Source organism: Schistocerca piceifrons, chromosome 7 (genome assembly GCF_021461385.2).
Source record: "Schistocerca piceifrons isolate TAMUIC-IGC-003096 chromosome 7, iqSchPice1.1, whole genome shotgun sequence".
Taxonomy (NCBI): Eukaryota; Metazoa; Arthropoda; class Insecta; order Orthoptera; family Acrididae; genus Schistocerca; species Schistocerca piceifrons.
The window spans coordinates 111705274-111722531 of record NC_060144.1 but is presented as its reverse complement, the minus strand read 5'-3'; the positions used below and the strand labels follow the sequence as shown (position 1 = coordinate 111722531).

General features: G+C 37.2%; 1 protein-coding gene across 1 annotated transcript in view; it reads right to left on the bottom strand.

The window, feature by feature from the left end:
* Window positions 1-17258, bottom strand: part of LOC124805152 (semaphorin-2A-like) — a 715094-nt gene that overhangs the window by 94595 nt on the left and 603241 nt on the right. Inside the window, exon 4 of the mRNA XM_047265622.1 lies at window positions 12044-12106. Coding sequence (XP_047121578.1) covers window positions 12044-12106 — 63 coding nt within the window. The remainder of the gene's footprint in view (window positions 1-12043; window positions 12107-17258) is intronic.

Genomic DNA, 17258 nt, shown 5'->3' with positions numbered 1-17258 from the left:
GTGATGTGCCTAAAATAAAATGTTTTATCTATGTGACGGAATGCTACAACCGCCTCTACATTTAGCTTTTCAGAAAAATTTTACTTTGCTAACAAAATAAATAAATAAATAAATAAAATAAAAGTCACTGTTCTGCGATCCGTGCGAACCCTCAGATACCTACATCTACATCTACGTGATTACTCTGCTATTCACAATAAAATGCCTGGCAGCGGGTTCAACAAACCACCTTCAAGCTGTCTCTCTAGCATTCCACTCTCAAACGGCGCTCGGGAAAAACGAGCACTTAAATTTCTCTGTGCGAGCCCTGATTTCTCTTATCATGATGATCATTTCTCACCATGTAGGTGGGTGCCAACAGACTGTTTTCAAAATCGGAGGAGAAAACTGGAAATTGAAATATCATGAGAAGATACCTTCGAAACGAAAAAACGACTTTGTTTTAATGATTGCCACTCCAATTCACGTATCATGTCTGTGGCACTACTCCCCTATTGCGGGATAATACAAACGAGTCGCCCTTCTTTGAACTTTCCCGATCATCCATCAGTCCCGTGTGATGCGGATCCCACACCGCACAGCAATACTCCAGAATAGGGCGGACAAGCGTGGTGTAAGCAGTTTCTTTGGTAGATCTGTTGAACCTTCAAAGAGTTCTGCCGATGAATCGCACTCTTTGGTTTGCTCTACCTTCAACATTATCTATTGATCGTTCTAATTTATTTGTAATTGCAAACCCTAAGTATTTAGTTGAATTTACAGCCTTAAGATTTGTGTGACTTATCGCATAATCGAAATATAGCTGATTTCTTTTGTTATTCACGTGGATAACTTCACACTTTTCTTTATTCAGGATCAATTGCCACTTCGCACCATACAGATATCTTATCTAAATCATTTTGCAATTTGGGTTGGTCATCTGATGACTACATGACGGTAATTGACAGCATCATCTGCCAACAATCTAAGACAGCTACTCAGATTGTTTCCTATGTCGTTAGTATAGATCAGGAACAATAGTGGGCCTATAGCACTTCCTTGAGGAACGCCGGATATTACTCCTGTTTTACTCGATGACTTTCCGTCTATTGCTACGAACTGTGACCTTTCTGACAGTAAATCACGAATGCAGTCGCACAACTGAGGTGATATTCCATAGGCACGCAGTTCGGTTAGAAGGCGCTAGTGAGGAACAGTATCGAAAGCCTTCTGGAAATCTAAATATATGGAATAAATTTGACATCCTCTGTAGATATCACTCGTTACTGCATGAGTATAAAGAGCTAGTAGTGTTTCGCAAGAATGATGTTTTCTGAATCCGTGCTGACTATGTGACAATAAATCGTTTTCTTCGAGATAACTCGTAATGTTCGAACACATTATATGCTCCAAAACCCTACTGTAAATTGTCGTTAGTGATATGGGCCTGTAATTCAGCGGATTACACTAATTTCCCTTTTTGGGAATTGGTGCCACTTGAGCAATTTTCCAATCTTTAGGTACGGAACTTTCTATGAGCAAGCGGTTGTATATAGCTGCTAAATATGGAGCTATTGTATCAGCATAGTCTGAAAGGAACCTGACTGGTATACAATCTGGACCGGAGGCCTTTCCTTAAGTGATTTAAGCTGCGTTGCTACACCGAGGATATCTACTTCTATGTTTCTCATCTTGGCAGTTGTTCTTGATTGGAATTCGGCATATTTACTTCGTCTTCTTGGGTCAAGGAGTTTCGGAAAACCGTGTTTAATAATTCTGCTTTAGTGGCAGTGTCATCAGTGACTTCACCGTCGTTATCGCGAAGTGCAGATTTGGGGTTTCTGCCAGATTCCGAGACAGACTTTCGTTGTGGAAATTATTAGAAGCATCTCGCATTGCACAAAGCTCTGTATTTCGAACTTCTGCAAAACTTTGCCAATGTTGGGGATTTTGCATTCTTTTAAATTTGGCATGCTTTTTTCGCTGCCTCTGCAACAGCGATCTGACCCGTGTTGTGTACCATGTGGATCAATACCATCACTTATTAAATTTATGTGGAATATATCTCTCAACTGGCGTCGATACTATCTCTTTAAAATCATCCCACATCTTTTCTACGCTTACGTGATCAGATCACTCTTATTCACTTCAGTGGAAACTATTAGATGAAAAAATTGACTTTCTTGCATCCGATAGTCTGATAATACAGCCTGAAGATGAACTGATTCTCTTTTTGCTATTTGCCACACTGATTATGATACTTCGAAATTAAGTAAAACGCAGAGCATGTTTGGAGAAGTTTACAGTAAAAAACGAAGTCGACGGCCAGATTAAATTTGGTGCAGTTTAGATCATAAAGTTGCTAACATAACGAAATTGTTTTTTACGAAGTACGGAGAGCCGTATCTCTTACCAGTCTCGAATAAGTACATTTTATATTTGGAGGTCGTGCTAGAAAATGCTTGCAGAGACGCACTACGCACAAGGCTGCTGCCTCTGATGTGTCTTGTTGCTTGACGTATCAGTCCTAAGAGAACACGAGCGTCGCAGTGTGACATAAACGGACGTTTGGAGAAAGGGAATGGAAGTTTTTGTTGTGCGACTTGTGAATTATAAATTATTTCAAGACTGTGTACGTGTGCACGATGTATAAGAAAGATTAAAAAAGTTAAATAATACCACCAAAAATCACAAGCAGCCATGTGATATAAAAAAAGAAACATCTTTTATCTGTGTAATGAAAATGAACATGACCAGAGACTGTTGCTTTATGGACAGCTCTCATGTTTTGTTTCGTCTAGAGGTAGGCCGCCATTGAAGCGCTGGATAATATTTAATGTAAGTTTGGTTGTAATTGAGTGAAATATACTTATCATTGTTATCTGAAAGTGTTTATTATTGAGTTAGTTGTCGTCTCTCGTTATCGCAACCATTAATTATAACTAACAAATTTTTTACAGAACTTCATAGTGCGGGGAGCTCATCTCCCCTAGCAGGATTTAGTCGGCCATTACACTGACTGTATTATTTAATTAGGATTTCATATCATAATGTTAAATGCAAATGCGAGAGACTTCTCAATTTGGATCTTTCATTAATTTCAAAGTTAAAGACAGTAGTGATAAATTTCATTTACTAAAATCCATAGCACTGAATGAGTTCAGTATGTTTCATTTTGGCCGCCTAACGGCAGATGAGATTCTCTCCAGTTTTGCCTTGCAAATAATGAACAAGAAATATTGAAAATCAGTATATTCAAAAAGCTCCGCAGTATCTCAGCTAATCTTTGTGACATTTGGTCCATAAATATCCACTAGCCACTGAGACCCATGTTAATAATTTACAGTTTACGTAAGAATACGCATATTTTTTTTTCTAAATAGCAGCGCTCACGCAAACTGTTTATTAGAAGGCGATGAGTCGCGCGTTGTGTTTAAAAAATATTATATTTTACGCACGTGGCAGCCGATGTCCGTACGAGTGTTATCGCGGTATAAGTTAATTAAAAGTCTCATGCTATCCCACGATATTTAAAACCACCCCAACCAAAATCATAAAATATATAATTGTAAAAAAATAAAAAAAAATAATTATCCTGTGATAAGGGACCCACACACATACGTATACTGTTATACCGTGATAACAGGCGTAAGTGTCGCTTCTCACCCCCCTTATTGCAACATGTCGTGTCACATATTATACAGCCTCATCGTGCCTAAGAATGACAGTGGAACCTATTGAATCCATTGATCAAACTTCTTAGCACACAGTATGCACTGAGAGTAAAACAAAGAAAGACGAAGTTATCGAAACGCAACATTAAACAAATCAGGACAAGAAACGTAATATCAAAACTGAGAAGGATGTAGTACACGAAGTAAAACTTTTCTGTTACTTCTGGAGGGGTGGTGGGCTAGTAGCGGACGAACTACTGTGAACATAAGAAACAGACGAGCTCAGGCAAAGCACATTTTCCTCACCAAAATAAATAAAGAAACAAATAACTCTGCTACTATCGAATCAAATGTGAGTTTTATTTTAAGTACTATTCAGCATAACTTCAAAAACGCGAAATGTAATTATATACTCATTTCAGCTCCTGTTGACTGTATTTGTCAACAGATGACTGCACTGATAAAACAGTCAATCTTCAATCTGAGTATCATGTTTCGTTTATGACACAACAGAGCCTCGAATTAAGTACTTTCCATACCTATGATGCCTGTCAACTGTAACAATGTTCTTTCCGAGACAAAATTGCGTCCAAAAACATATCCGCAACAAAAAAAAGTGCAAAGTTTACTTTAAGTATCGCAATGTTGTTTTCCACATACACTCATATTCGTCAAAGTTATGCCTAATACGTGATTGTCAACTATAAAGTATGTATTCCAGAGTTCTTTCCATGCCTGAATAGTTACAGGTAACATGATAAACTAATAGTGTATATTAGAAGTTAGGCTTACTGTCTTATAACCAACCTGGCCAATTTATAACTGCACGAAATACGTGTTAGCTAAAATACTCAAGGTAAGCAAGCACACAAACAAGTAGGCAGTCTGATATACCGTAAGCCTGTAATGAATTGGGCCTACTTTTGGTGTAGCTCACAATACTGCCTCAAATTAAATGGCTCCACATTTAAATCGTTATCAAACACCATTTTAGGAGGACAATGATGTAAGCGGTATGTATTTCACTACACCCTAGAAAAATGTAGTCGATGATATTATTTAAAATATTGCTCTCGTTACAAATGACTCAGACTTACTAAAGGTTATGTACAATAACAACTTCGACGAAAACCGCAAAATTGGTAAATATTACCGATCGTAGCTATGGTGGTAAGCCACACTAAAAATTTGTGGACTGTATTTCCTATAGCCAAATATTAAATAACAGCAGCATCTAGGAAAAGTATTTTATGTGGAAACACACACACACACACACACACACACACACACGCACAGAAAACATAGCCAAAAGACAAGGAAATTGAGCAAACATCATATTAAGAATGGAGGAAGGAGCAAAGAGGGCGTTTTGAATGTTTTAATGTAATGTAGAACTTAAACTGCATATTTATTTGTAATACACAACGAGAACTTCTCTTACCTTCACACACATAACATAGTCAAAGACGATGAAAGAGTTGAATTGTCTCCAAAGAAGATGACGATAAGACAGGGCACTGGCATTTCAAAAGTACTGTTTGGTGAAATTATTTACCATTTCTCGAGTGCACACACAAATACACACACACACACACACACACACACACACACACACACGCGCACACACACACGCACACACACGCACGCACACAGACACACACACACACACACACACACACACACACACACACACAGCTTGCATATTTGTTGTAATACACAAGTATGATTACAGACCTCTACAAAAAGTGGAGAAAAACAGAATTGTGTTATTTCTAGAGATGCAGGATTTTGCACATTTTAAGCCTGTATGGATTCTCAAATTAAATTTTTCTGCAAATAATTTGACTTTATTACTTATGAAAGTACGCATAGCTCACTTACTGGAACTAGTTAAATAAATTACAGTTCAGTAGATGACTGTAGTTTGATCATTTGACGACACATTAAACTCATCTCAACACATAAAAATTCGTTGCAGCACGCCCGTGAGCACTCTGAAGATGTAACCTGCATTTTAAATGTATCCAGAATTACCACTGTTCCTCTCACAGCTAAAACTCGTCAATAAAAAAGAAAGTTCTATGTTCCTATCACATTTTGCAAGCATAAAAGGAGTTACTAAATAATTTTTTCTCCGCCTATATTGTCCGTATAACTTTTAAAATGCACACAGTCAGATTGCCAAATCATTAAATTCATATAAAGAAGTCTTGCGGATCTACGTTACAGGTTAAATACACCAAGAAATAGCAACATCAATAATGTCAACATCACAAAGAGCAGGTCACAACACATTTGGAATGCAGTTAGCACAGCAATATGATGAGAATGCTTACCATTATCATAGTATGAAATGTCATCTTTATGTTGTTACACAGTGGAAAAATTTAATCCCTTTGTAATACATATTATAATGGTGGTTTCTTCATTAAATTAAACATTGCAGAGAGAGGGAGCACTTTATACTTTATTATAATCAGTGTGTATATGCAGTGGGTGTCAGGTGTTCGGTATGTCAGATACTAGGGTGCGGGGGGGCGTACACACACACACACACACACACACACACACACACACACACACACACGCACGAACACACACACGCCCGCGCGCGCGCGAGCGCACACACACACACACACACACACCATTTGGTACTTGCTTATCTAAGTTCTTTCTACAAAAGTTCGAGAGAAACCAGACAGTATTATTTCTTATTATTTCTTCAAATGTGCAAGATTTGGCACAGTTTGCGAGTACAATATGACTATAAATTAAATATCACCACATCTGTCAGTAGTACTTACTCAAAACCGAGCGAGGTGGCGCAGTGGTTAGCACACTGGACTTGCATTCGGGAGGACGACGGTTCAATCCCGCGTCTGGCCATCTTGATTTAGATTTTCCGTGATTTCCCTAAATCGGTCCAGCCAAATGCCGGGATGGTTCCTTTGAAAGGGCACGGCCGACTTCCTTCGCCGTCCTTCCATAACCCGAGCTTGCGCTCCGTCTCTAATAACCACGTTGTCGACGGGACGTTAAACACTAACCTCCACCACCTCCATTACTCTGCGTGTCACAAGTACTATCAGTAAAGTTGTTTAAGTCGGTAACCTCGCTGTTTGGTCTCTTCCCCCAAACAACCCAACCCCAAACTTACTCAAATACACACAGCTCACTTATTGGCGATAATTACATGATATTTGTACACAATAAATGATAAATAATTTCACCAAATAGTTTACTTTTGAGATATCGACTCTGTCTCTTTGAACGATTTTCTTTGGAGAAGTGTCAACTCTGTTTTCGTCTTTGGTTGTACTGTAAGTCTAAACATAACAGGCAGTTTCAATGCTACATCACAATAAAATCACAAAACACCCTCTTCGTTCCTCCTTTCCTTCTTAATATGATATTTGCTGTGTTTGTTAGTCTTTTCGCTACGTGGTGTGTGTGTGAGTGTGTGTTTCCACACTATGTACTTCAGCTAGAAGCTGGTGTTATTTAATAGCTGACTACAGGAAATACAGTCCATAAATCTTTAGTGAGTCTTAGCACCAAAGTTCCAGTTGGTAAATGTTGCAACTTTTGTCGAAAGTTATTATTGAACATAAACTTTAGTGAGTCTGAGTAATTTATAATGAGAGCAGTAATTGCCACAAAATGCCACAGATTATAGTTTCGTAGTGTATAATGTGATATGATCTTTGCCCTCCTAAAATGGTGCTTGAGAACAATTTAAATGTGGAAATATTTAATTTGAAGGTGAATTGTGATTTACACCAAGAGTGGACTTACTTAATTACATTCTTTCAGTAAACTGAGCTCATCTATTTGTGTGCTTGCTTGCTTAGTGTAGCACTTTAGGTAACATGCATTTTTTGCAGTTAAAAGCGTGGTCAGTTTAGTTATTAGCTACGGAAATGTTAAGTGTAACTTCTAATAGCAACTATTAGTTTATCACGTTATTTGTAGCTATTTAGGCATAGAAATAGCATCAGGCTATTTCCTTTAGGATTGACAATCATATTTTAGGGATTAATTTGACGAATATGAGTAAATGTGGAAAATAACACTGCAATACATGATGTAAACATTGCACTGTTTTATGATGCAACGTATTTATGCGTGCTGTCTACACTTGGAAAGAACATTGTTACAGTTGACAGGCATCATAGGTATGGAAAATTATTAATTCGGAGCTCTGTTGCGTCATAAACGAAACATGGTACTCAGACTGAAGATTGACTGTTTTACCGGTGCTACCATCTTTTGACAAATGGAAGGAACAGGAGCTGAAACTAGTACATGATTCTATATCGCGTTTTTTAAGGTTTTCAGAATAGTATTTAAAGTAACATTTGACAAGTACATTCAATAATTCGTTAATTACACCGTATAAGCAAACTTTGGTTTTTACTGTTTATTGAGAGTATATTTCATACTCATTCTAATATTCCATAGCGAATGATATATGGCTTTCAGTGAAATTTACTGATGTGACTGGTGAGCCAGTCCATAAACGGCCTTTTGAAGTCAGTTACGAAAATATAATTTACAACATTTTCTGATTTTTCACAATTTTGATGCTTTTTTAAGTGTGTGAAGTATTTCTTGATAAATAATTCAGGTTATTCGGATACTTTTAGCATAGCCCAAATGACTCTTTCATTTTAACGACGGCTAAAATACTAAGTTATGATTGGAGGAGAGAAGAGAGAGGAGTGTGATGTATTATTTGACAAATAATTTTGGTCGTTCAGCTGTGTCTCAGCACAGCCCACATGACACCACAGTGTAATTGGCTTTCTCATTTGAATAGTGGCTAAAATACTAGAACCTGATGGGATGTGAGAAGAGGGAAGTGTTACATTATGCATTGTATATGTCGTGTGTGTGTGTGTGTGTGTGTGTGTGTGTGTGTGTGTGTGTGTGTGTGTGTGCTTTGGTTGTTGAGTGTGTGATTAAGTAGTATCTTTGCCATTTTACATGAAATGTCATTTTTATGCATCATTTTAATACTACACTGACTGGCTGGACAAGAGGATGGAATATGGAAAGGGGGTGTGGTTTTGTTTTTAAATTTTCATATTAGTGTAATTCCACCATCTTATACTGTGATTGGTTGTTTCATTTCATTGCTACAATGTGACTGGCTAGAGAGGGTTTAGGGTGGGGTGATGAGAGGGGGAGGAAGGAGCATGGCTGGATGACATCGTGGACTCAAGGTCATGGCCCTTTCCCCTCTGTGTAGACAACCCACTGTAACACATGTAGTTTTCAAGTGCAAGTGAACGCCATCTTGGATTGTGATGTCACTGGAATCGCATATTGCAGTACCTCACTTAAGTGCAAAGTGTGGCATAAGTCCCATAATAATACTATAAGACTGCAAGAGTGTCTTAGCCCACATATGTTCACTTGAGATGTGAGAAGTATTTATTAAGGGCAAATCAGGGCAAAAATGTGAAAAAAGGCGAAATTTTTTAAATTGCTGAATTTATTTGATTGATACTTTAAGAATTATATCTCAAAGCGTCAAAATTGAAAGTTGCCTAGAAATGTCTTTTAAAAACTTTCCTCTCCCATATGTGTCTGCCACACCCTTTTTTTCAGTGCCATCATCCACAACTGTTCTACATAGACATGTTTTTGTGTTAATTTTTCAGTCACACAATCTAAACGAGCTGCAAGTGTAAGGCTGTGTAAGAAATGAAGGGCAAGGAATTAGAAAATGGGTAGCCACTGGAAGCTGATAACAGATTGTCAGATAAGGAAATTCACACATTACAAATATAATATGAAAATTCCATCAGGAACAATGAACATAGTGTTAAGGCAATACAACAACAAGCAGCATAAGCAATATTTTTCCACAAACTTTCCACAGATGAAAATGCGGTCACTACCTCTGTGACATATCCTGGTGCAAAAATCTTCAGGCAAAAGCCAGTGGAAAGCCATAGACCCATAAGCATGGTTTGCCCCTTACTGTTTTAAATGTTACAAAGCCAAGTTTTAGATAGCTAGCCGACCCTGAACTGCTGAAAAATGCGTACATGGGAAAACGTAAAATGTGAATTAGAGCTTCAATGCCCTTATATGGATGCATTGTCTAGAAACATGTCCAAAAAGCTACATGTGAACCATGATACATGTTTAATAGTGGAAATGTAGGTAGGATTAAGTGTCCACAGAGACCAGGTTTCCATCTAGGTGCATTCACACTGAAGATACTTACAAGATTCTACGAAGTGCGACCATTCCAAAACAGACAGTTTGAAGCGTTACTCCCTCTGGCCTGAAGACGGCATTGTGCCTTTTGTATTCAATCCCAATACCAGTTCTATGGTTCATCGTCAATGTGGAGAGCCTAGAGCTCCAGTAAACATGTAGTAGTGCATCGGAATCTAATATTGGTCTCCCAGGAATGTTTCCAATTCTGACTGTTTGAAGCGTTATTCCCCCTTTCCTGAAGACGGCATTGTGCCTTTTGTATTCAATCCCAATGCCACTTCTATGGTTCATAGTCAATGTGAAGGGCCTAGGGTTACAGTAAACATGCAGTAGTGCATCGGAATCCAGGAAACAAGGAAGATGATGAAGATTATGGATATGGACATCACCAATGACTAGAGGTATGACAATGTTGTTCAAAACTGAAATAAAAACTTTAAATGAGAATGACATAGGGTGATATTTTTGGGAGATAATGTTCTTTTCTCAGTAACTATAAAAGCTAACATCCCGAAACTTTGCAGAATTCTTAAAAATCACTAACTAAATAATCCTGTGCAGCTCCTTTTTCTTATCTTGTGTCTGAGAAACGTTCTCCTTCACTGTATGAGGAAAATAGAGCAATCTAGGTTAACATAAAACTGAAAAATTAATTTCAAAATGAGTATGAGCTTAAACAAAAATCTTTTGCACAAGTTTTATCAGCCTTTTATGCAGATGTAAACTGTAAAGTTTTAACTTTAATGTCGGCTTACTTGATGAGAAAAGATATGTTACATGTACACTGATAATTAAAAATTCAAATCCTTATAAGATGAATTTCCATGAACATTATCAAACAGAAACTGTAGAACATATCATATATTATGTCCTACCCAATACTTTCAAGTCTTAACGATTTAACTGCTGTATTGTAGGTGATATCAATGTTTATATGTCATGATGCATTTTCTTTCTACGTCTGCCCATCAGCATGGATGTCGAAAAGAATCCTGCCTTTCCTTCCCCATTACACTAGAAAATTTGAGCTGCATCTAAACAGTACTTCTTTTTTACTGTCCAATGTTTGTGCTATGGCCTCCAATAGTGGAAGACGGTTCAGAATTGCTATCAACCTAGTAAATAGTTCATGCGTATTTCTACGTCATGTCAGGGAAACTTTCACAGAGTTCTCTTCTATTTTCAGGCTTCAAGACGCTATTACGTTCGTCACATTGCATACAAGCTTGCTGCCACCATCCAAAGAGAGTTTGGGCTCAGATCAGAGAACTTGACAGTTTTATCATTCGTTTCCTGGGAGTCGCGTGCCAACTTGCATTTGCCCCTTGTCTGACGACCCATGCTAAAGTGCACTTTGAATATGTGTCACTTTCTGCTACTGTAAGAAATATTAGTTTCATATTTCAGAGTCACATTCTGAACATCTCGCAGTTTAACTGACACTTTGTGCATCTTGAATGAAAAGTTCACTCAGTTATTTCTCTTATATGCGAAAATGGAGAGTTTTACAGATAAGGATCTCTGATTTTATTCATCTTTCAATCATCCTAACGGTGGCAAAGTCGCTAGTAATTAACTTCGGTATTTTATGTTAGCTTTCAGTGTTTTTGTTTTTCAAGAGTCACATTGCAATACGACTCCATGTTGGTTTTGAATTTGAATATGCGATTAATATTGTAATATCGACTTCCATTAATAAACGGTATTTTTTTCCATGATTAGGCGACCTTTATTAAACAGATATAATCAGGAATACACTAAGGAGTTGTTTCAGTGTGATGGAGTTTCTATTGCGCGCAGTGGCCAATTTATTACTAAGATGTTGCGTAACAGGCAAAGCTGTTTATTGTGGTGACGAGTGGGTAGCGCTCGCAGGCCTTTATTTCGGAGCTCAAACTGTCATTACATTTAATCAGTTTCACAGTACGGTAAACACTACGCCACCTCTCTTTTTGCGACAGTTTACAAACATGTGACCGCAATCCGATTAACATCTGTGTTATATCAGTTGATAAATTATTTTTATTTTACACTAACATCACTGCTATCTTTTGCACGCACATATCTCTTGCGTACGCTTATTTAGTTCCATTTTACAACAAAAAAACTAGATAAAAATGTGTTCTTCATAAAAAATTAAGTTTTTCAGTACTCACTTCCGATTTTCCTTTGGAAACGCAGCTGGCTACATGGCTCGGCTCGAGACTCAGGTAGTCTCTCTGAAAAAGACAAATATCATATGTGAGCGTACAGTGAATAGTATGAACCACTTCTTATTTTGCGTCGGTATCATACTAACTACAAAAGCAATGAGATATACACAAACGTACACAATGGCGTTTTTGTTCCATTCTTACAGAGCTGCAGTGTATCCCAACGAACAGAATATTTCTATCGCAACCTTCAGTACATTCACTTCGCAAATGAGTAGCATATCACCCCAGTTATCGAGATTCCATGGGCAAATATCTAATGTTACTTCATAATACGTCAAATTGTTATGCTCGTGTGACTTGCTGCGAGCTGAATCTGTCATTAAATCTTTATATGTTAGGAACATCTGAAGAAAATGCTGTCATCTGGTTGCAGCAGTAACAGTCACTGGATACAGTATCAGATGGGTTCAACAGCTCAACGTTTTTAAGATGAATGACCTCTATCAGGACTTAATAGTTGAAGCTAAGACTATTACTTCTCGTGAAGATAAAGCTAGAAGGGTGTTTCTGTCAAAACTTCAAGTAACGTTTGAGTAATGTTCCATAAACATCTGTTTACACATTTCATAGGAGCTGAAAGAATGGAAAAAAGAGATGTAAGACCAAAACCGCGCCAGACTTCACAGAAACTTTGTCGGAAAGCTTCCAATGTAAAAGTTACTTCAGATTTGTAGGAAATTCAAGAATAAGTTTATTTTGGAATCAGTTTTGGAATAAACAAACATTTTGTCTTTATCCAGCTTAATTTCTTTAACTTTTCTCTTACATCAAATATTTCTGATCATGTAACAACTATTATACTAGAAATGTTTTATATTCCTGTGTAATTTTACATTCTCACAGTTTCGCATCGGATACTGAAGATCATTCATGTATAAGAAAGTGTTCTCATCAGATGAAACAGATCATTGAAATTTTAATTTACAGCGAAACCGTTAAAAATAACGTTCATAAAACCAGCACAACCAACAGCAAATCCCTCTGTAATGACTTAACTGTTGACGGGACTGTACACGCTGTTCTTCCTTTCTTTGCAAGTATAAAACCTGATGCCACGTAACAAAATTCAAAGTAAAAATGCAGCAAGTATTCTAACTCAAACGAATGTTTCTGAAATGTGTTTGTCGTAGTTTTATATCTTCATAAAGCAGCGTTCACAAATTACGGATAACTCGTTTCAGAAACACCTATAACCTGTCGTAAACTAAGAACGTTACGAAAGACTTAATTTAAGTAGAACATTCTTGTACGACCATCCAATAAACATGAGTACTGTTCATAGAAATTATCAGGAAGACTGAACATCAGTTACTCCGGTACGTTAAGTCTCACTCCTTTGACGGTCAGGTGACTTGGAATGATTTTGTGTAAAGTGAAACGAAGAAATTAACTTTTGGTTATTAGGAATAGCATGGACCACGTACTATTTGATCCTCACACCCGTCAATTTCTTCGAAATTTCATTTCCACCCCATGCTAGTCGGTAGAGTCATTCAATGCTATGATTTGTGTTACGGTTTTTACATTCAGGTTTCTTCCTTCTTGACAGTTTTCGTTCATTATGACACCATTTTGAGTTTGATTCCTACCATTTTTCCCTGCAGTAACAACCTTCCTAGACACGACTTTAATATGAATCAAATAAAAATGTCGTGAGATACCTTTCTGCTGTTGTACTAATATGTTCTGCGACGTTACACGAGAATGAGACAAACACAGCAATTTCCTCAACTGGAGCCACACGTAACCATTAACAGTTAGCGCTTCAGAGTGTCAAGTGTTGCACTTTTGTAGGCATATAAGCCATATATAACGCAAGTATGGAAATAATTCGTGAAAAAAATGGTCATCTACAACATAACTGCATTATGCTTCAATGTGCCATAACTCTCAACTTCTGACTCAGTAGTCGGATGGCACGAGCTGAAATGTATCTTGTGTCACCCTCTGGTTTAAGTTATGTCTGCCACAATCCAATTTTACACATATTACCCATAGTGTGAAAAATGAAAAAAAATTGAAGTCTCTGCAAACCGTTGAACGAACTATACTATCAGTGCAGCAGAAGCACAGTAAGTGCAGCGAAGACGCATGAATGAGGGCATGTTATAACCGGCTAGATTCAGGACGACCTGTTACAGCCGGCTATTGTGCACCTTCTAGACCTGTCCATATGTAACTGTTGTCAACAGGTCAGACACCTTCTACTAGTTTAATCGCAGCCGATAGCTGATAATCAAAACAACTTGGAGGAGCAAGAAATAATACGTCGTCAGTTTTAAGAAACTAGTGTGACAAGCAGCTTTTTTGCTAAAGGTGAATGACTACTTGAAAGAACTGTCCCAACTGCTTAGACGACAATTCTGTCAGATCTGTCTCACGTTCAAGTGATTTATATCGTTCCATTAACTTATGTTAAAGTTGCCTCCCCTCTCACTACTGAATATTGTCAGAGTACTGAAACTCGTGTAAGAGAGTCATTATGTCATTGCTGTAGAACGAAGAACAAATTGTTAGTTGCACCACTTACGAGACCACAATCAAGTGAGGGAATGTTAGTCAGTGCGAGTGGCGCAACGACACATATTAACATAATTGGTACAGTTAACTAAACGTATCTCCAGAACAACGATGTTGCAACGAAGCTAAGATGTTCCTGTTTAAAGTCTGTGGGACAACTATGGTAGTTAAATATCTCGATCTTTTAAGTCGATAATAGTAGGATTCCTATCCAGGTATGGAGGAAGGGAATAAGAAAATGACAGACGCATCTAAAAAAAGAAAAAATAAACATTGTTGATAGATAGGGTTTGATCAGAGTTTGGAGGAGACGCGCTACAGATTAAGAAAGTGGTATTAATGAAGCTATATTATAAAACTCTTTTATTTAACTACCTTGAAAAATGAGGTGTGCCTGTGTCCTTCGTTTCGTAACTCTTTTGTTTCGAGTAATGTTCTATCAGCCGATACATCCGAACACACCAGAAACACTTTCCTAATTTGCCACTACTTCCCTAGAATGCTTGTCTTCTTAGAAATTTGCGATAAAATTGGAAATAATAGCCAGGAACACATTAGTTACTGCATACATTGTTGGCTTGCCTTTTTTCCCAAGAAACCTCATGGGGCTTTATATTATCGTAAGTAAAATGTCAACGGAACTAACGATCCGTGTACATCGGACGCTCATATGTTTGTTCAATTTTCTCCACTATTTAACCAAGATAGGGACATGTAAAGAAAGATGTTGACTGGCAGAATTACAAACGGGGGGATCAATTTTACATTAATTGTTTTTAAAACTACTGTGGTAAGAATAATATGCCGCCATGCTGTAGTCTGCAGCATTGGGGAAAGGTGTACATGGCTTCAGCAGCAAACGGCGACATCAGTGCGACAGTGACTGTCGACCTGCAGCCAAGGACTGCCCAGACACTATTTCAGCTACTGAAGAATTGCATTAAAACTCTGTACCAGTTAGTCACTGATTGGTGTAACAAACGGACTGATGCAATGATTTAGTTTAGGTACAGCTTTTTTGCTGCACTATTTATTGATTCATTCGTGGCTATACAAGTTGCGCGACGAGCACATTTAGCCACTTTGCCACAATCAAGGATAACTGTGAAGCTGGTAAAATTGGTATAATGTTGATCCTAACATCTAATTTAGTCTGTGACACATTATGCTTACGTCTTGGATGGTATAACGTTCATATTGCATCTTGGAACAAAAATATCTGTTTTCTTGTTGTTATGTTATGATCGCCCTATTTATATGTACTTTTTATATGTGTGATCTTGTAAATTAACATGCGACAGCATTTTTGATAACTTCGGCTCCAGCGATGGTGTATGTTTACATTCGAATTTTGTTTCATGGAAAGTCAAAGGTTATGTGTAATATTTCAGCAATTCAGAGACAGCATTTTGTGGTATTTACCCGCATCATGAATGGTCTATTGTTTTGGGTTTATCGCGATGGTTTACCGTTTTCATTCATAATATCTATAAAATTTTTGGGTATTTTTTTAGGTTAAAATTTTTTTGTTTGTTGAGGATGGCTTCTGGATATTTTTCTGTATGATAGTAAATTTCAGTTTCTCCAAAATGTTCATTGTTCGTCCTTTAGGTATTTTGTATAGAATTTTCAGGGCATTTTCGATATTTTCTGTTTTATGTTCTTGGCCTTTTAAATACAAGTAAAATGTCGATTGCTTGCTTTCACCATTTCGTCTGTATTGGTTTACATCTAGTTGCAAAATTCCTACCTGTTTGTTCGATAAAAATTTATTAGGGTCGTCACAAGAAGGTTTGTCGACGCTTGAAACTGAAAAAGTGGAGATATTATTTTTTGTTGATTGTATTTTGATGTTCAAGTTGTTATTCGTACGAAATCGTAATTTTAATTTCGTTTTCTTGAACAAATTGTTCATCTTTTCCAGTATTTGTTACACGTATGAAGCTACGATATATGTTGGTTTATTTCCGATTTTTTCTTCCCTTTTTAATGTTATTTATTTGTATATGCCTTCTTTTTTTACTTTATATGCTGTTGATGTAATTTTAGCACTATTTTATGGTTGAAGTTACTTCGTTGTGCTGTTTATTGTAGCGTTTTTATTTCATTTTGCATCGCATTATTACCGAGAGGTAACTTTAAATTATTCTATAGTATTAATCATTGATTTGAAATATGCGTATTTCAGCGACTTAGGAAGACAAGAATTTTTTCTATGTATTTCAAACTGGTTGTGGCTGTTGTTGTTGCTTATTTTTAATTCGAAAAAACTTATGAATTTGTTTTGTTCTATTACCACCGTAAATTATGTTAGGGTGCAAGTTGTTTAGTCGTGTTAATAAATATGTCTGCTATGGTAATTGCGGTACACTTTTCCATAACTACTCCATCTGTGTGTAAATTTCGCTTACAAATTCAATATAGGTTTGAGATGAAATAAGCTGTAAAAGATTTATTATTTCATAAGTTTCGACAACAAACGTTTCCTGTTGTGTAGGAACTTTATGATCTCTACTGTTTCTGGTAGTGGTATATTTTTACACTAAACTCTCACTAATCTGGCCCTCAGAAGACAGGACTCTCAGTAACTCGGTCCACATCCGAAATGGCCGCACAACAATGAATTATCCTGAAG